This window comes from Mobula birostris, chromosome 16 (genome assembly GCF_030028105.1).
Source record: "Mobula birostris isolate sMobBir1 chromosome 16, sMobBir1.hap1, whole genome shotgun sequence".
NCBI lineage: Eukaryota > Metazoa > Chordata > Chondrichthyes > Myliobatiformes > Myliobatidae > Mobula > Mobula birostris.
The window spans coordinates 25,243,527-25,263,768 of NC_092385.1; the positions used below are offsets into that span (position 1 = coordinate 25,243,527).

The 20,242-nt window shown below is 38.8% G+C and overlaps 1 protein-coding gene across 13 annotated transcripts in view; it reads left to right on the forward strand.

Annotated features, from left to right (window-relative positions):
- The window catches only part of slmapa (sarcolemma associated protein a), a 196,152-nt gene that overhangs the window by 160,417 nt on the left and 15,493 nt on the right, over window positions 1-20,242 (forward strand). For all 13 annotated transcript variants that reach the window (XM_072280435.1, XM_072280436.1, XM_072280437.1 and 10 more), the window contains 3 exons: window positions 5,674-5,799; window positions 10,208-10,282; window positions 10,661-10,981. In XM_072280435.1, coding sequence (XP_072136536.1) covers window positions 5,674-5,799; window positions 10,208-10,282; window positions 10,661-10,981 — 522 coding nt within the window. The remainder of the gene's footprint in view (window positions 1-5,673; window positions 5,800-10,207; window positions 10,283-10,660; window positions 10,982-20,242) is intronic.

Below are 20,242 nucleotides of genomic sequence, written 5' to 3' on the forward strand. Positions count from 1 at the left end.
ATATATTAAACTGCTTAGAACCACTTGTAGAAGAAAACCAATTCATCATAAGCCTGTCACTTTTAGACTGCCTTCCTTTAAAGCAAATACAGAAGGTACTGCAGTTGCTGGAAATCTAGAGCAATACCCACAATGTGCTGGAAGAGCACATTCATAGATATATAGGTGCTACCTGACCTGCTGAGATCTTCCAGCACATTGTGTATAATGCCTTCCTTTAAAAGTTGTGCAACTTTCTGTTAGACAGCATGGTCAAGCAAGGTGATCCTCTACAACATCAATGTCTCTTTTTGACTGCACGACTCCACCAGTTGGAGTTTACTTCCATTCTGACTGCCAACTGTGTTCTACCACAGTTGTCAACCCAGTATCTAGACTCAACATTCAAACGCAGGGCAAAGAGCATGCTTAAATATTTGAAATTTTAAGGGAATTATTACAAGGAATATTTTTCATTCTTGGGAAAATAAAAATGAGCCCACTGCACTACTTGAAATGCAGGTAAATTTTCAGGGTGTCCCAGTAAAACTTGAGACCTGAACGATAACACGCAAAACATACTTGTTTGTAAAATCAGTTTCGTATAAATTTGTTTGTACTAAGTGCATTTTAAAATTCATTAGTACAAGTAATTTAGGTGCCCATATTACAAATGTTTGTATTTTGGAGATTCAAGTTTTCCTGTTCTCCCTTTTATAACATTTAGTCCAGCTGCCGTCATCAAATGAATCTGTGCATCACCAGTCTTTGCTCCATTGCCTCTGGTTTTTATCTTTCAAAGTCCCTGTCTATCCCCAGTACTTCCAACCTGCAAGGAAATCTTAATAGAATTGTACTGGACTTTGGTGAGACTACATGTGAGATAATGTGTAATTTTGGTCTCAATGTTAAGAAAAGCTATCCTTCCTGGGAATTGAATTGACTTTATATCTTACATCCTTCACATACGTGAGTCGTAAAAATCTTTGCACTACGTCTCCATCTAAATGTGCAATGTGCAATCATAGTAATTTATAATAAATAGAACAGTCAATGTAACATAGAAATACACTCAGATCAGCGTGAGTTAATCAGTCTGATGGCCTGGTGGAAGGAGCTATCCCAGAGCCTGTTGGTCCTGGCTTTCATGCTGCAGTACCGCTTCCTGGATGGTAGCAGCTGGAGTAGATTGTGGTTGGGGTGACTCGGGTCCCCAATGATCCTTTGGGCTCTTTTCTCACACCTGCCTTTGTAAATGTCCTGAATCATGGGAAGTTCACAACTACAGTTGCGCTAGGCTGTCCACACAACTATCTGCAGTATCCTGCAACTAAGGGAGGTACTGTTCCCACACCAGGCAGTGATGCAGCCAGTCAGGATGCTCTCAATTGTGCCCCTGCGGAAAGTTCTTAGGATTTGAGGGCCCATACCTAACTTCCTCAACCGTCTGAGGTGAAAGAGGTGCTGTTGTGCCTTTTTCATCACAGCTGATGTGTACAGACCATGTGAGGTCCCCGATGATGTGGATGCCGAGGAGCTTAAAGCTGTTTACCCTCTTAACCCCAGATCCATTGATGTCAATAGGGGCTAGCCCGTCTCCATTCCTCCTGTAATCCACAACCAGCTCCTTTGTTTTTGCGACATTGAGGGAGAGGTTGTTTTCCTGACACCACTGTGTCAGAGAGATAATTTCTTCCCTGTAGGCCACTTCGTTATTGTTTGAGATTAGGACAATCAATGTAGTGTCATTGGCAAATTTAATTAGCAGATTGGAAGCTGTGGGTGGCGACACAGGCATGGGTGTACAGGGAGTAAAGGAGGGGACTTGGTGCACAGCCCTGAGGAGCTCCTGCGTTGAGAGTCAGAGGAGTGGAGGTGAGGGAGCCCACTCTTACCACCTGCCGGCGATCTGACGGGAAGACCAGGGTCCAGCTGCACAAGGCTGAGGTCTCTGAGCTTCCAAGATTTTAAGGATTAAGTATAAGATGTCTATAAGGATTTTTAGCAGATTTTTTTTTACAGTCTGTTGCTTTTCGACATGCAAACATCACTGTTGACAATATAACTTAAGAAACCAAGCAAATCGAAGCCAAGTGGTGTAGGTGCTGATGCATTTTTAACAGCCTTTGAAATTCTTGGAATTTCAGGCAACTTAGGGAAGAAAAGACTTTAGAGTTAACATTTCATAGTTTCATAATAATTCAGTGCTGAAATAGACAATATCATTTTAATTGATAACTCAAAGCTCAAAGTACATCTATTATCAAGGTATGTGTACAGTATGCAACCTTGAGATTTCATCTTCTTGTCGGCAGCCATAAAACAAAGAAATACAATAGAATCCATTTAAAGAAAAAACTCACACAAGACAATCAAACTTGCAAAAAATAGAACGAATCATGTAAACAACAAAATGCAAACAAGTAACACAGAATATTAAACATCAAACCACAGAATCCCCAAAAGTGGGTCCACAGCCACAAGCCGCTTAGACAAGTGAAGCCAGTCCAGGAGCTGATAGCCACAGCCACAGCCATAGATCCTGTTCCTCACCAAAGCGCCTCGATCAAATGGCACAAATAGTAAAACACATTCAGCACTATGGACATTAAACGTCAAACCACAGCTGAAAGTGAGTCCACATCCACAAGCCACCAAGGCAATTGAACCTTGCAGCATGGAACCTACACCTCCTGCAACGGTGAGAGGGAGAGCGGTCAAACGCAGGCAAAAGGGCACTAAACACCCGCTCATCTTCATCAATTGTAATCTTGCTCAAAGCTTCAATCAGCACGAAGTAGTGGGGCATTCTGCCTTTAGGAATCAACATAGCCACTCGCAGGGACAGCCGTAGTTGCACTCCACGTGGAATCCCCCAGGAGATCGCAGAAGTGCCAGCTCATTCAGCCAGCCAAACAATACATTCTTAAAAGGGAAATTACAGGCTCCAATTGGTTGTAGTTCAGAAGGTTTATCTAGAAGTAGTTTTGTAAGCTGTCAGCAAGATGTAGCCATTGGTCACCGGTGCTATCTTGCCAGATTATAATTATTTGAATTGATTAGTATTAGAGTTTTGCCCAATGGAGCACTAATCATATTTATAAGTCAAACAATCAAAAATGTACCTATTTTACAAATGAAATAAAGGAAGTATCTTTTGTGCTAACTACTGAGAAAAAGGTATGATGGGAAGAAATGTCCTTTACCAGCATTACTTAACCTCAGAGTACAAGTATGTCTTTCTACTGATAATACCATGGTGCACAGTGAGTGTTGCACTATTGTCATTTAGATGCTTGCCAATTTTAAAATTTTACAAGTATTATGTAAACATTATTCGTGAACTGTATTTTTAAGAAAGATTGGTTAAGGTTTTACTATGCACTTAAATATTCTGGCACGTGTTTGGATTGTGAATAAATTTACTAATAAATTTACTAATTTGGCCAATGAGTAGGAATAGACAACAACACCTCTGCCAGAATTATTTTCAACACTGACACCTCACAAGGCTGTGGCCTCATCCCCTTACCCTGCTTTCTGTGCAGTCACTAACTCCATGTACAAGTTTGCAAATGCTACCATTGTAGTGGGCAGTATCTCAAATAATGACTCGTCAGTGTAAAGGGAGGAGATAGAGAGCCTAGTGACATGGTGTCGTGACAACAACCTTTCCTTCAACGTCATCAGAACAAGAGCTGGTCATTGATTTTAGCACAGTGTACATCAACATTGCAGAGGTGGAGAGTTTCAAGTTCCAAGGGGTGGGCTGTGCTGGTCCAACCACGTGGATGCTACTGCCAAGAAATCTCACCAGCATCTGTTCTCTCGGGCAGTAAAAAGAATTTGGCATGTCCCCTTTGACCCTCACTTATTTCTATTGATACACCTATCTGGATACATCACAGCTTGGTATGGCAACTGTTCTGCCCATGACTGCAAGAAACTGCAGGGAGCTATGGACAGACCTTAGCACATCACAAAACCAACCTCCTCTCCACAGACTCTGTCTATATACTTCTCATTGTCATTGGTATTGATAAAACAGTCTGCATATTCAAAGATTCCACCTGCTCCAGACATATACTCATTTCTCCCCCCTCCTTCCCCGTTGAGCAGAAGGTACAAAAGCCTGAAAGCATGTATCACCAGGCTCAAAAACAACTTCTGCCCCATTGATATAAAACTATTGAATGTTTCCCCAGTAGGATAAAATGGATTCTTGACTTCATAATCTACCTCATTGTGACTTTGCACATTATTGTCTACCTGCACTGAATCTTCTTTGACTGTACCACTTTACTCTGCACTCTGTAGTCGTATTACCTCATTGCACTATTGTAATGATTTGATTTGTGTATAAGATAAGTTTTTCACTGTATCTTGGTACATACCTAGAACAGTAATAAGACAATTTACTGAATAATCAAAATGGATTTCAAATCAAAGTGCAGATAATGACAGTGTCAGAAAAATGGTAAAAAGGAATAACTAAATAAGAATATATATGAAAACTGACCGGTGTTTAACTGATGTTGACAGGTGGTAGTACGAAAGAGGCAGCAGCAAATATTAGGAACCTGAGAAATTCCAGGATAAGAGTACAGTCGTTGCAAAAAGGACACTTCTACAGAAGTTTAACCTCCAAATATTTGGATGAATCATGGGCAATTGAAAAGCGACCTCAGAGTAAACTGCAGAGTTGCAAACTTAGCTCCATCATGAGCACTAGCCTCTGAAGTATCCAGGACATCTTCAAGGAGCGATTCCTCAGAAGGTGGCATCCATCATTAAGGGCCATCACCCAGGCCATGCCTTGTTCTCATTGCACGACCTGGGTGGTGGCAGAATGAGCTAAAAAAGCATGACTTATGCCAGTGGTATTAAATCTGATTGAGATTCAGCCAGATAATGGAAGATAGGTCAATTTAGGAGCATTTGGTGTTGCATTAAGTTTTGGAAGTTTGAATTTTATAAAGGCAGACAAGAGAAAATTGGAAAGCTTTACTCAATGTGGATTTGACTTTTCGTACTTATAAGAATGAATTAATCACAGAGAAAAGTAACAAGTACTGGAAGTAAAAAGTTAGGATGAATAGAATGGAAATTTGAAATAAAAATAGATGCTGAGGTTTCATTGTTAAGTTTCATGCATGACAGCAGTAAAGACTGTTAGAAGACATTTTAGCAAAAAGATGATTGCAGTCTAGAGACTAAAAATTTTGTTTACTTTGAGGCATTAAGATAAACAATATTCTGTTGTAAATTTTCAAAGCACACTTCAGAATCAGCATACAGTTTATTGTCACTGATTTAATAATATAAAACTTTTGTTTACAGTAACAATATAGTATAGAGACATAAGATTGCTATAAATTACAAAATAGTGCAAAACAAAGTAGAGTTCATAGGTTCATGGACAGTTCAGAAATCTGATTGCAGAGGGGAAGAAACTGTTCCAAAATCATTGTGCGCGGGTCATACTATCAGCGTGAAGACTTAAAGTGCTCTTTTAAACTAGAGAACTTTTATTTCTTTGAGCTGAGCAGATTTTCTGTTACACACAGCCAATATTGTTCATTTCTGTGCACTTAAGGTAGTTATCACCTGCTGATCTAGATTTTGACACTAAATATTCAGATTTTGACTAATTTTGAAAATGGGCCTCAGTGTTGACAAATTATGCATTTTCAGATGAACTGCGACGTGCCCATGCGGAAACTGGAGATTCTGAGCAAGAGATACAGCAACTGCAACAGGAGCTGAAGGGAGCACAGGATTTTGCCAGAACCAGCAAACAAAAGTGTCTTGAAGTACAAGGTGAACTCTATATTTGTGGTGAACTCTATATTTGTGTTTTTCTTCAATGAACAGTGGCTTCCTTGAAAACAAGTACAGTGGATCATATTAACAGGGACACATCGGGACAGTGTATTTTAGCCGAGTTAAGCAGCTGCCCCAATGCCTGAGGTTTCAAAGAAATTGTTATAAAGGTATATGAATTACAAAACTACCATTTAACTGAGTAACAATTAGGTATTTAAATGAAATACAGCACAAATTAGAACACTATCAATACTACTACAGTACTATAAAACTGTATGCTAGTTCCTAATAGTTATCGACAGAGGAATTCATCCAGCGTACGCTGACGTGTAGGGTAATTGTGACAGCTAGTCTCAAAAATTGTTGTGGCATCTTGCAAGGAGCTGAAATTTTTAAAAGGCAAAACAAAAACCAAAATTGTCAAAAATCACTGTTTTTAAATTTGCGTACGTCTGTCCAAATGGATGACATAACACAAGCACATACGACTAATCTGAAGGTAGATAAGTCACCTGGACCAGATGGTGTACACCCCAGGGTCTTGAAAGAGGTAGCTGAAGAGATTATGGAGGCAGTAGTAATGATCTTTCAAGAATCACTAGATTCTGGAATGGTTCCAGAAGACTTGCAAATTCCAAACGTCACTCCATTCTTCAAGAAGGGAGGGAAGCAGAAGAAAGGAATCTAAGTCCAGTTAGTCTGACTTCAGTGGTTGGGAAGATGTTGGAGTCGATTATTAAGGATAAAGTCTCAGGGTGCTCAGAGGCACATGGTAAAATAGGCTGTAGTCAGTATGGTTTCCTCAAGGGAAAGTCTTGCCTAACAAATCTGTTGGAATTCTTTGAAGAAATAGCAAGCAGGGTAGACAAAGGAGAATCGGTTAATATTGTGTACTTGGATTTTCAGAAATCTTTTGACATGGTACCATACATGAAGCTGCTTAACAACCTACGAGCCCATAGTATTACAGGAAAGATACTAGCATAGATATAGGAGTTGCTGATTGGCAGGAGACAAAGAGTGAGAGCCTTTTCTAGCTGGTTGCTGGTGACTCGTGGGGTTCCACAGGGGGTCTGTGTTGGGACCGATTCTTTTTATGTTATATGTCAATGATTTGGATGATGCAACACACACAAAATGCCGGAGGAAGTCAGCAAACCAGCCAGCATCTATGGCGGTTTCAGCCTGAAACGTTGACTGTACTTCTTTCCCATGAATGCTGCATGGCCTGCTGAGTTCCTCCAGCATTTTGTGTGTGTTGCTCAGATTTCCGGCATCTGCAGATTTTCTCTTGTTTGTGGATGATGCAATTGATGGCTTTGTTGCAAAGTTTGCAGAAATATAAAGATAATTGGAGGGGCAGGTAGTTTTGAGGAAGTAGAGGGGGTGCAGAAGGACTTGGACAGATTAGGAGAATGGGTAAGTAAATGGCAGATGGAATATAATGTCAGGAAGTGTATGGTCATGCACTTCAGTAGAAAAAATGAAATGCTTGACTATTTTCTTAATGGAGAGAAAATACAAAAAGCTGACGCACAAGGAACTTGGGAGTGCTTGTGTGGGATTCCCTTAAGGTTAATTTGCAGGTTGAGTTTGGTGAGGAAGGCAAATGCATTCATTTCAAGAGGACTAGAATATAAAAGCAAGGATGTAATGTTGAAACTTTATAAAGCACTAGTGAGGCCTCATTTGGAGTATTGTGAGCAAGTTTGGGCTCCTATCTTAGAAAGGATGTACTGAAACTGGAGAGGGTTCAAAGGATGTTCACGAAAATGATTCCAGGATTGAATGGGTTGTCATATGAAGAGCATCTGATGGTTCTGGGCCTGTATCACTAGACTCAGAAGAACCTCGTTGAAACTTTTCGAATGATGAAAGGCCTTGGTAGAGTGGATATGGAGAGGCTGTTTGCTATGGTGGGAGAGTCTAAGAATAGAGGGGTGTCCTTCTTAGAACAGAGATGAGGAGGAATTTCTTTAGTCAGAGTCTGGTGAATCTGGAATTCTTTGCCACAGGCAGCTGTGGAGTCCAAGTCTTTACGTATATTTAGGGCAGAGGTTGATAGATTCTTGATTGGTCAGGGGATGAAGAGATACGGAGAGAAGGCAGGAGATTGGGACTGAAAGAAAAATGGGATCAGCCATGATGAAATGGCAGTGCAGATTCAATGGGCCAAATGGCCTAATTCTGCTCCTATCTCATAGATGCTATTTTAAAAACTATTCTCTCTAAGCACAGTGTAGTGTCTAACAGCCGCACAAATATACACAACTGATGCTAGTTAGAAACTGTTTAGCAATAGTCTACTGTTCCAATTAAGTGTTTCCAAATGAAGGAAGGGAACCCCAGCTATTTTCTCTCAATTAGTTCTTTAAGAGGCTGTCCCAAATAAGCAGCTGCCCTGATTAACCGACGGCCCAATTAACTGAAGTCCACTGTATCGTAATTTTTAGACCAGGCTGAGTGAAGCAGTGTCAAGAAGTTATTTAGTTTACTTGCATCAATGTTTACTAATTTGAAGTAAGACTGCCTTTTTCAATGTTTCGAATAAAACAAATTAAGCACTTGTTTACGGGAATTTGGGCATTGGGAGAAATCTACTGTTCTTTGCCATAAACAGTTTTCATTTAGGTGTATTTAAAAGTTTTATTTTTTTTAAGTTTAACAATTTTTGTTAAGCTATTTGAAAAAATAAAGTATGTCATTAAGTCAGTATGATTGTTTTATTTTTCTACTTTCACTCATTTCCTGCACATTCTTAATGATTTGTGAGCAACGAATGAGAAAAGGTAGAAATCAAAATCTGACTTCAGAAATTAAGTGACAATCATTTTATTTATTTCAGAGGTACTAATTAAAGTAATAAGCTACAGAAAAAAATCTAAAACCACTTTAATATTCATTACAAAACCAAACTACTCATTCCAGAGGGTGAGAGGTTCCCACCAACTGTTGCTTGAATTAAGTAGTTGAAATATTAAAATATGCTGTTTTATTGAAAGCAGTGAATATTGGTCAAGGCAAACTGAGATATTCCCTTTGTAACCTCTACCTTTCCCACTTCCCTGCAAATGGAAACATGTTTTATTTCTCGCTGCTACTTGTCTTGATGAAAGGATGTTGCTCTGAAATATTATTCCCATTTTTCTCAGCACCAAAGCTGCCTAATGTGCAATTTCTGCTTTTCTTTACAATTTCCAAAATTTGCAGATTTTTATTTCTTTCGCTGTGAGTCCATATGTTGTGGGAACAGTTCAGTGATAGGGCAAGTGAAGTTATCCCCTGTGGTTCAGGAGCCTGAAAGTTGAGGGTTAATAACTGTTCCTGAACTTGGTGGTGTAGATCCTGAGGCCCCTGTGCCACCTTCCTGATGGCAGCAGTGAGCATATTTAAACACTTAATGATTAAAGATTAGCTTTATTTATCATATGTATGTTAAAATATACAGTGAAATTCATTGTTTGCATCAACAACCAACACAATCCAATGATGTGCTGAGCGCAGCTGTAAGTATCATCGTGCTTCCAGTACCAACATAGCATGCCCACAATTTACTAACCCTAACCCGTACATCTTTTGGAATGTGGGAGGAAACAGAAGTACCCGGAGGAAACCCACGCAGTCACAGGGAGAACGTACAAAGCAATGAAAATTGAACCCCAATCTTCAAATAGCTGGCACTGCAAAGTGTTACATTAACCACTGAGCTACCATGCCACCCCTCTGCAAGAATATACTTGCCTTTAAACAGCTAATCGAAATAGTAGGATCATGGAATCTGAGATAAGGTTTTGTCCACAATTGGTAACAGAATCATGTTGAATCGGTGTACTTAATTTCTACTGTTCTGCAAATGAAGCTTTTGGCTTGGTAGTGTAAATACAGTGCAATGGTATGGAACTTCAGTCAATTAGCTCTTCTAACAGCCAATGTGATTTGCTAGAGTAACGGAGATCAAAGCTAAACTTTGTCCTTTGTTTAAAATTTCTCAATGCTAAATAATTAAACTCTTGGGTTCTTTCGTAGGTAAAAATTGCTACATTATAATTAGCAATTGAAATTACCCATGGATTACCTTCAGTTAAAGTGTAAGAATGTGCAATTGCAAAACTACTTCAACTAAAACTATTTATGTGGTTTATTTTGCATTGTATTCATTAAGCTTCATTTTCATTACAGCTTTGTATTATCTGCTGTTTTCATCTTTAGTTCTTCTCCAAAGTCATTCCTGTGCATTCTGTTGCAGCTTTCTCTTTCCTAAATGATAATATATCCTGATCATTTCTACTAATTGGATTATTGGATTCAGGTTGCCTCATGTAAAAACAATTCTACTGAAAGCAATGCTTCAAAAAGTGCGCTGTCAAACATAAAGTTTATCATGTACTTTGTCTCCTTACAGCACTTCTTGAAGAGGAAAGAAAGGCAAGTAAACAACAGGCAGAACTGTCAGCTAGGCAAATCCAAGCATTGCAAGGTATAAATTCACTCAAAGCTGTTTATGTTGAATTCACAAATCCATATTTATATTACCTGCTTTTTAGTTTGGGCAAATTCTGTCAGATCACTTTCAGTAATGTCCTATTTCTTCATATAAGATTCCCGTTTACTAATAATGCTATACATAAACCGTATTTAACAGTAGGAAAGATTGTACATCATGATACCTAGGAGGTCAAAGTTAAAATATTTTTAATAGAATTTAAAATCAATCTAAAGACTTCAATAATTAAAAACTTTTGAAATTTAAAGCATAATAAATAAGTTTTTCTAGTACAGTATTTCAAACAAAGTGTGCATTTGCTTGCCACATTTCTTCATTCAAGCAAAAATAATTTTTATCTTCTATGTGTAGCTCAGCTCGATGATTTACAGAAGGATATTGAGATACTTCGAGAGGAGAAAGAGATGGAAATTATCAAGGCTCGTGATCAATTGGCAAGTACCCATGAAGAGATTATGGCTTTGCGACAGACAGCAGTGGAAGCAGCAACAGGGCGTGAAACTGATATTGCCATTCTCCAAGGGGAGTTGCTCAAGGTGCACACTGAGCTTGAGAAATGGAGGCAAACTGCCTCAGAGTATGAATCAGAAATCTTAAATCTTCAAACCAAGCTCCAGCTTCAGACCCAACAGCAAATGGATAAACAAAAAGGGGAAGCAATCCAATTACAAGGTGAGGGGAATGATACTTCATATGTAACCATGACCTTCATAAAATATTTTGGTGTTCACCATCTAGTTGTAAGCAATAAACACAATTAATCGAAGCAGAAATGTGTTGTTTCAACCCTCAAGCTTTCTCTGCCATTCTGTTACCCATTTGATCCTAAAGTTTCTTCCTTTCTCACTGTCACGCTTGAAAAAAACAGACTGAGCACAGCCCCATGATATTTCATAAATTACAGTTCAGTCCTAACTGATGCTTTACATGCCTATGTTGAGAATTTACTCTATGGGCCATTTGCTCTGCCAGTCCCTCCCATAATCTTTAATTTTCCAATATTACATCTCATTCTTCTAAAGCTTGGCACAATATAGTGAACCTCTTCATGTGCTATACCCTTCCATGTGCAAATAATGATTTCTTTATTAATTATGAACTCTAAATGCATAGATTAGAATTGGCTGTGATGGTATACCATTGATTTCACATGTAGTAGATAAAATGTGTTAATTATGCTGCTGTAATGTATAGTATTTAATTTTGTTAAATTATTGGAAGAAAACAAATTAACTGATGTTTTTGTTTCCGTAACTAATCCATTGATTTAAAATCACATTGTACTACATTGTCATCAGTAGAGTAACTTATTAATGACCATTCTCAGAACACAGCAACAGGAGCAAATCATTCAGCTTCTAAAAAATTTCCAGCATTCACTTAAATTTAAATTGATCTGTTTACCAATTCCATTTCCTTCACCTTTGTTCCAATCTCTAACTCTATTTCTTCTTCCTAATTTTCAGTTGATACAATATCCACAACATTATGAGTTAGTAAATTCCAAATGTCTTCTATCTTTACATTGCAAATGTAACCCCTGATTTCACTTCACTGCTGCCTAATCTAAATTTTGTATTATGTTACATTATTCTAGATACCTTTCATCTGATAGGAGAAGATATGCATTTGCATATTGTCTCTCTTAGCCATGGGGTATATTAGAATGCACTGCAGTGAATAAAGTACCTTTGAAATGATTTCACATTACTAACATAAATGATGGCAGCCATTTTGCAGCATTCTGCCTGAAAGAGCAGTATCTAAATTTTTAAGCAATTGTGTTTTAAGGGATAAATACGGTGCCTTGTAACAGTATTCAGCCCCGACCCTTCGTTTACATAAATTAATATTGAATCAAGGATTTTGATCAATTTTAATGAGAATTTTTATTTGTGAGTCACGTTCTCCTTTTTTATCCCACAGCAGAGCCCAAAAATACAGGGAAAATCTTAAAGCATGAAAAACTAAAAATTCAAAACCTGAAATATCGGCAGTTCAAAAGTATTCATCCCCATTTGCTCAGTACTTAATTGAACCATCTCTCGCAGCTATTACAGCCAGTAGTCTTTTTGGATAAGTCTCTATTAGCTTTGCACAATGTGATGGAGCATTCCTCCTTGCAAAATAGCTCAAGCTATGCCAGGTTAGTTAGGGAGCAGCAGTAGACAGCAGTTTAGAAGTCTTTCAAGAGATGGTCGATTGGGTTAAGTTCAGGGCTCTGGACCACTCAAAGACCAGATTTCTTCATTTGAAGCCACTCTGTGGTTGCTCTGGCAATGTACTTTGAGTCATTCTCCTACTGAAAGATGAATATCCTCTCCAGTTTAAGCTTTCTGGCAGAAACTATCATTTTTATTCAGGATTTCTCTGTATTTAGCAACGTTCATCTTCCCATCAATCTTAACCATATTTCCAGTCCCTTCTGCTGAAAAGCATCCCTATTGCATGATGCTACTTCTACCATACTTTACAGAAGGGATGATGTTACCTGGCTGATGCACGGTATTAGATTATCACCACACATACTGCTTAGCGTTGAGGCCAAAATGTTCTATTTTAGTCTCATCCGACCACAATACCTTCTTCCACATTTTTACAGCATCTTCTAAGTAGCACTTTGCAAAGCCTTTACAAACAAGGATGTGGTTTTTTTTAAGCCAGCATTTTTACCTTGCCACTGTTCCATAAATACCGTTTACGTGCAAGGCCTTAGAGATTGTGGAGCCATGAACTTCATCTCCAGTTGCAGTACTGACCTCTGCAGCTCACTCAAGGTGACTGTTGGCTTCACAGCAGCCTGACCTAGTCAGTGGGGCTGTGGGTTCACGTTTTTTTCCACTTTTTCCAGGATGTACTGCACACAGCTCTGAGGTATATTCAATGCCTTTGAGGTGGTCTTGTACACTTCCCCAAATTTGTGCTTCTGTATAATCATTTCCCTGATTTGCCTTGAATGCTCTTTTCCCTTCACTTTGGTTTGGTCTTTTGAAAATCTACCACACTGTTGGATCTTACAAAGAAAGGGGAAATTTCTTCAGAGCAAATTGGGTGAGTTGGTAAAATAATAATATCTTGCACCTGAGGAAAGTTAGCATAGTGATTACAAAGGCGATGTGTACTTCTTCAGCCTCACAAGTTTGGTTTTTAACTTTTAGTAAATTGTTAACGTAAATGGTTTTGGAATTTTTCTTCTGATTTGACATGATGCACAATGTTTTGAAGATTAGTTCAAAAAATCCCACTTCAATATATTTTAAGTTTAGAAAATGAAACAATAAATTGTGGAAGTAGTTGTGGGGGCTGAATACTTTTTCAAGCCACTGTATTGACAAGAATACCAGGAACAGTGCCCTTGCTTCTCTTCAAATAGGCCATGAGATAATTAATATCCAAACAATTGGATTAGTGAGATATTCTTCTAATGTCGCAGTTACAAATGAATTGAATTGACTTTATTCCTTACATCCTTCACATACATGAACATCTTTACGTTACGTCTCCATCTAAGTGTGAAATTTATAGTAATTTATAATAAATAGTATGTACAACAGGACAGTCAATCTCAGATAGAAATACAGTTGTGAATTAAACAAGCAACACGCATCAAAGTTGCTGGTGAACGCAGCAGGCCAGGCAGCATCTCTAGGAAGAAGTACAGTCGATGTTTCGGGCCGAGACCCTTCGTCAGGACGAAGGGCCTCGGCCCAAAACGTCGACTGTACCTCTTCCTAGAGATGCTACCTGGCCTGCTGCGTTCACCAGCGACTTTGATGTGTGTTGCTTGAATTTCCAGCATCTGCAGAATTCCTCGTGTTTGTGAATTTAACAGTCTGATGGCCTGGTGGAAGAAGCTGTCCCGGAGCCTGTTGGTTCTGGCTTTTACGCTGCGGTACCATTTCCCAGATGATAGCGGCTGAAAAAGTTTGTGGTTGGGGTGACTCCGGTCCCCAATGATCCTTCGGGCCCCTTTTACACACCTGTCTTTGTAAATGTCCTGAATAGAGGGAAGTTCATATCTACAGATGCGCTGGGCTGTCCGCACCACTCTTTGCAGAGTACTGCGAGTGAGGGAAGTACAGTTCCCATACCAGGCAGTGATGCAACCAGTCTGGATGCCCTATAAAAAGTCCTTAGGCTTTAGAGGCCCATACCAAACTTCTTCGACCGTCTGAGCTGAAAGAGGCAGTGTTGTGCCTTTTTCACCACACAGCCAGTATGTGCAGACCATGTGAGATCCTCGGTGATGTTTATGCTGAGGAACTTAAAGTTGTTCACCCTCTCAACCCCAGGTCCATTGATGTCTATAGGGACTAGCCTGTCTCCATTCCTCCTGCAGGCCACAACCAGCTCCTTATTTTTTGCGACATTGAGGGAGAGGTTGGAATTGAGTATCTCCAAAAGTGCAGTTCTTTAGTACTACACTGAAAATGTTGGCCAAGATGTTTTCAATGCATAGAGGGGAACTTGAACTCAAAATATTTTGACTTGGGAGTGTGAAACATTGACACCTGAACCCAAAATATTCTGACTTGGAAGTGTGAAAGGTTGACGTTGTGTCACAGATGTTTTGGCAAAACTGGGTTTACAATAAAATAGAGACTGGAATGGGCTATTGTGGTCCTCAAGATGACCCAGCCTTTCAGTGTGATCAAAGTTGATCTGCACAGGCCACCTCTGTTCTGTGCCAATGCTCCTTAATCCTGATCATTCTAAAATGTGTCTATTAAATACCCTAGTGATCTATTCTCTAGAGCCCTCTGTGGTTAGGAATTTCAGAGGCTCAGCACCTACTGCAAGAAAGAACTTTTAGCATAGTGGTTGGCATAATGCTGTTACAGCATTGGCTCCATTCCAATGTTACCTGGAAGGAGTTAGTACATTCTTTTCATGACTGCATGGATTTCCTCCAACATTTCAAAGACATACGGGTTCATAGGTTAATTGGCTACAAGAGGTGTAATTGGGTGGCACAATCTAGTTGGGTTTCGTTCAACCCTCAATATTCCAAACTCTCAAAGAAATCTTATGCATCTTGCCTTTCTATTTTAAATGCAAATTGTTATTGGTACTGTATGTTTGAGTATTCAGTTTTGGTCACCTTGCTCTTGGAAGGATGTTCACTACTACTATGTTCAGCAGAACAACACCAGCAAAAACAAAATGAAACTGGCCATCTTGGGAGGTCAATCGCCCTCATTGTTCCTACCTGCACTCACTTCCAACTCCAGGACTCATCACACCAGGGGCAAGAGGGTCACTAGCCCTTCTCCACAGGGCCCGCTGACCTGACATCTGTCCATGCTAGCCTTCGACTATGAAGCACTTCAACCCAGACTCTGATGCTGACTTCATTAACTGCCCCTGGCATCTAACTGTCCCTCATTCCCTGTCCCTAAACCCTAATCTGTCCCCAAAACCATCCCAACAAACCTAAAATCTTTGACCCACAACCTTGACAGACATCGCATCTTGACTGGAATGACATTAAGCTGGAAAGGGCGCAAAAGAGATTTACAAGGATAGTGCCAGGACTTGAAGGACTTGAGTTATGGGAGAGAGGTTGAGTAGGTCGAGATTGTTTTCATCGGAGTGTAGGAGAAAGAGTGATGATTTTTAGGAGTGGGACCCATTAGTTAATGGTAGGGGTCCATGGCATAAAAAAGGTTTGGAACTGCTGCTTTAGAGGTATATAAAATTATAAGCAGCACAGATAGGTTCAATGTATGCAGTCTTTTTCCCAGGGTTTGAGAATCAAGAACTAGAAGACAGGTTGAAGATAAGAGGGGAGAAGTTTATATGAATCTGAAGGGCAACTTTTAAACCTAGAAGGGTGGTCAATAAATGGAATGAGCTGCTAGAAAAGGTGTTTAAGGCGGGTACATTAACAAAATTTAGAAGGTTCTTGGACAAATGCATGGTTAAGAGAAACTTAGAGGAATATTGTCCAAATGCAGGAAAATGACATCAGTTTAAATGGAAATTTTGGTCTAAATGTACCATTTGGGCTGAAAGGCTGTATTGTTCTATGACTTAAGTTTTAAATCCACTCTTTGATATTTTCAGATTTTTCCCCTTTCTGTTCATTGTAAAAATTAATACAACACTCTAATTTTGAAGGCCTGTTATTTCTTTATTATTTGCTATTTCCTTCCTGCCCCTCCTTCTTTACTTCTCTTTTCTCTGTTTATCTGTTAGAAAAATGTGCCTTTATATATTTTCACATTTGTTCTTTTTATTGTTTTATTTATCGGCTTTATTGCTTTATAGCTCTCCCAGAATGCTGAATTGTCACTTGCCTTGCGTACGTAAGTTTGTTACCTGCTCTTGGCCAATGAATTAATGGATTTAAAAGATAAGAAAATTATTTATTAAATCTGTTGATTAATTAGTTCTTGAGACATTACTATTCAATCACAGAGTTGATTGAAACGAATAACTTCCCATTGCTAATAAGGATTTTCTTTGCAATAAGCAATACAAGTACAGGCAACAATTGGGACATTTCTCAGGCTACTTTCCTTTGCTTGTATATGTGGCTTGAAGAAACAAAAGCTGATCTTAATTATCAAGTAATTTCACTGATTAAGGAAAGTTATGCCCCTAAATCACAAACAATTGATTCAGCGTTGCATTTTTTGTCCTTTTTTAGTCAGAAGTAACTTCTGTAGTTTTATTGCAAACTCCCCAGTGGCAGTTTATGCCAGAAATTACATCATCTGCTTTTTCACTCTCTGAACTACCAGCAGCTCAAGAATGCCTATCATGTGGTTCCACCCAATAGAAGTTGTGAAAGCATAGAAAATATTTGGTGAAGCAAGAGCTCAGCACTTGGTGAAACATAGCAAAAGCGGCTCATAAAATGTGAAGAGTAAGCAGACTTTGAAGCTAAATTCCTGTACATTTAATTGAAAATTATCCAGCAAGAACTCTTCACGTCAGAGCCAAAAAATCTAACATTGATGAAATTCCTACTTTTAGAAGTGTAGTTTATTGAACTGGAGCATAACCTTTTCCAATACACACATTACAACTGAAACCACTTAAAGGATTTCACAAAATACGAACAAACTATAACCAATTTAAGACTATACAACTTAACATGCAGTTTTTGCAACGTTCTTTATCTCTGCAGCATTTATACAAGAAATATGCCTATTTCATCATTCTTGCTTCAGTATCCCACCTCCTTAGAATGCTATCCTACTCAGATATTATAACTCCTAATGAATTCTTTCATATATTTTTACATATTCTTTGTTCTTTCATGAGAACAAACTAAACTGAAAAATAGAAGCAGGAGCAGACTGCCTGGCTGATCATAGAGCTCAGTACCATTTCACTGTTCTGCCCAATGTCCCTTAATTTCCTTAATATAGTACCAAATCTATCAACTTCTGTTCTGAGTAACCATCACTGCAAAGATTGACCATTCTCAACATGAAGCAATTTTTCACTTCCTCCATCCTAAATGGCCAACTCATGTCCTGGGAATTTGACCAGCGTGGCTCCAGGGTGTTATATATGTGGAAAATATAGCCTGCCAACCAAAGAAAGATCCATTTATTCATAGTCTCTTCTTTCTGCCTGATAACCAATTCTCAGTCTGTTATCAGTATACTACCCCAAAATTTGTTTATTTTATCAAAAAACTTTGTGAGAATCCAAATAGACTACATCAAAGGAGGCGGAGGGTGACCGTATAGAGTAGGGCTTCCCAACTTTTTTTATGCCATTAAGCAAGGGGCCCATGGTCCTCAGTTGGGAACCCCTGTTACAGAAGTTTATAAAATCACAAGGGACATGGACACAGTCTTTTTCCCATGTAGGGGAGTCTAAATCTAGAGGGCATAGATTAATAGTAAGAGGGGAAAGAATTAAAGAGGTCCTGAGCAATATTCCCTCTAATTTTTAGCAGTCAGTGTACGCAAAAATCTTATGTTGTGCAAATTTTTTTCCTGTGACAGAAGTATGTGTTTATGTAGGTTTACAAAATATTTGACAGAACTGCACAGAATAACAACAAAATAACATACATATTTAAGTCACTCAGTTATTTTTTTCTCTCTCCTGTCTTTGGCATTTACCCATTCTTTGTAAACTCTATCTAGACTAAGAACTTCCATCCATTTGACAGCTGAAACAATAGAAGCATCAAACGCCTGCAACTGAACTATTCTGCCAAAAAACATTTTATAAACAGTACAATCTTTAGATCTAAATTTGAAGTACAGAATGAGACATTTGTTGACAGATATGTCTGTGGTTTCATCTACTGCTGACGTGTGAAAATCTGCTGATGCTATTTCTTCAAACATGTCTTTCTGAACAATATAGTTGATAGTCTCCAGAAATTCAAACACATAATTCTTGCTTCGCCAGCTGTCTGGGAGTTGAACATACTTTTCCATATGTTCATTAATGTGTTGAACTGAATGTAAAGAGTTATTCATTTTAACAGCTAACAACACACTGCAGATAAGAATTTTGATCTCCTCTGGGTTTGATCGTTTTCGCTCTTGCTCATCTGCACTCAACCATAACATGCATAGCACTCCTGTAACGGGTAATGACAGGTTCTGTTGCCTGAGCTTTTGTACACCATCCAAATGCAAGTTACTTGCCAAATGACACTTCAAAAAGTCAAGTTTCCAAATATCATCCCACTTCTTTCCACTAGTAAATTCTCCAGCAACTTTCACATCATGACAATACAAACAGATAACTCCAGTTTCCGAATCATACATAAATATTTCTCGTAGCTGAATGTTCATGACCTCATGAGCTTTCAGTGTAGCAATTTCTACTATTTTGTTAAGCCATTCCGCTTCAAGCAAATTTGCAGTTCTTTTGCGCTCCCCCCCTCGCTTCTTTTGAGTTTGACATAGTGAATCAATTTTTTTTCAATAAGAACTTAGTAAGCTATCTACAGGATTTGAAACAGATCTTTGTAGACTTCACGATATGAACACTGTCTGCCAAGGATGGCTGCCACCATGATGCAGCTGTACAAACCGGAACAGGAAGGTGAGGTGACGTAAATTAGTGACGTGCATTGTGGTATTTGAAAAACGGACTAACTGGTTAATGGAAACATTCAGCTAAAAGATTATTTTCAATAAGTATAATTATTAATTACTACATTATTTTAGGTAACTAACCTTTTGTGTGCACATTAATTTCCTTTGTGCGCTGGTTGAAAAACATGTGTGCGCGCACACACGCGCACAGCTTGGAGGGAACATAGGTCCTGAGGGACACGTTTCTATTCAGAGTTGTGGGTATATGGAACAAGCCACCAGAAGAAGTGGTAGAAGCAGATAAAATTATGAGGCATTTGGACAGTTTCATGGACAGGAAATGTTTTGAGGGATGTGGACAGATGGGACTACCTTGTGAAGGCACCTTAGCAAGGACCGAAACATTGACCGTCCACTTCCCGCCATACATGCTGCCTGACCTGCTGAGTTCCTCCCGCATTTGTCCTATATCTGTGCTGTATGATTCTATGGCATCCCCTCCCCCAATCCATGCTACTAGTCAAATATGATTTCCTATTTATATATCCACGTTGACTCAACTGTTTTGTTATTCTTTTCAAGGTGTTTTGTTACTGAATCTTCAATATTTGACAGGATATGAAAGTGAATTGTAACAATTGCAGATGAAATAATCTACTTTTAGATGTACATTAAGTAAAAGAGGAAGCAACTAATCTTAAATTTTAGTTATTAGTCTTCTATGAAGCAGCCCAGATAAACAAACTACTTATTTTTGCACAGATCCATAAAAATATGTTGGAAGAAATAAGTTGTTCTTGCTGATCAATTAAATAAAAGCTTCCATGTATTTCACAGCTTTCATGCCCTCATTACATCCCTGATAACTAGGTAAATACCATCACACTCAGATACTACAAAGTGTAATGAGAAA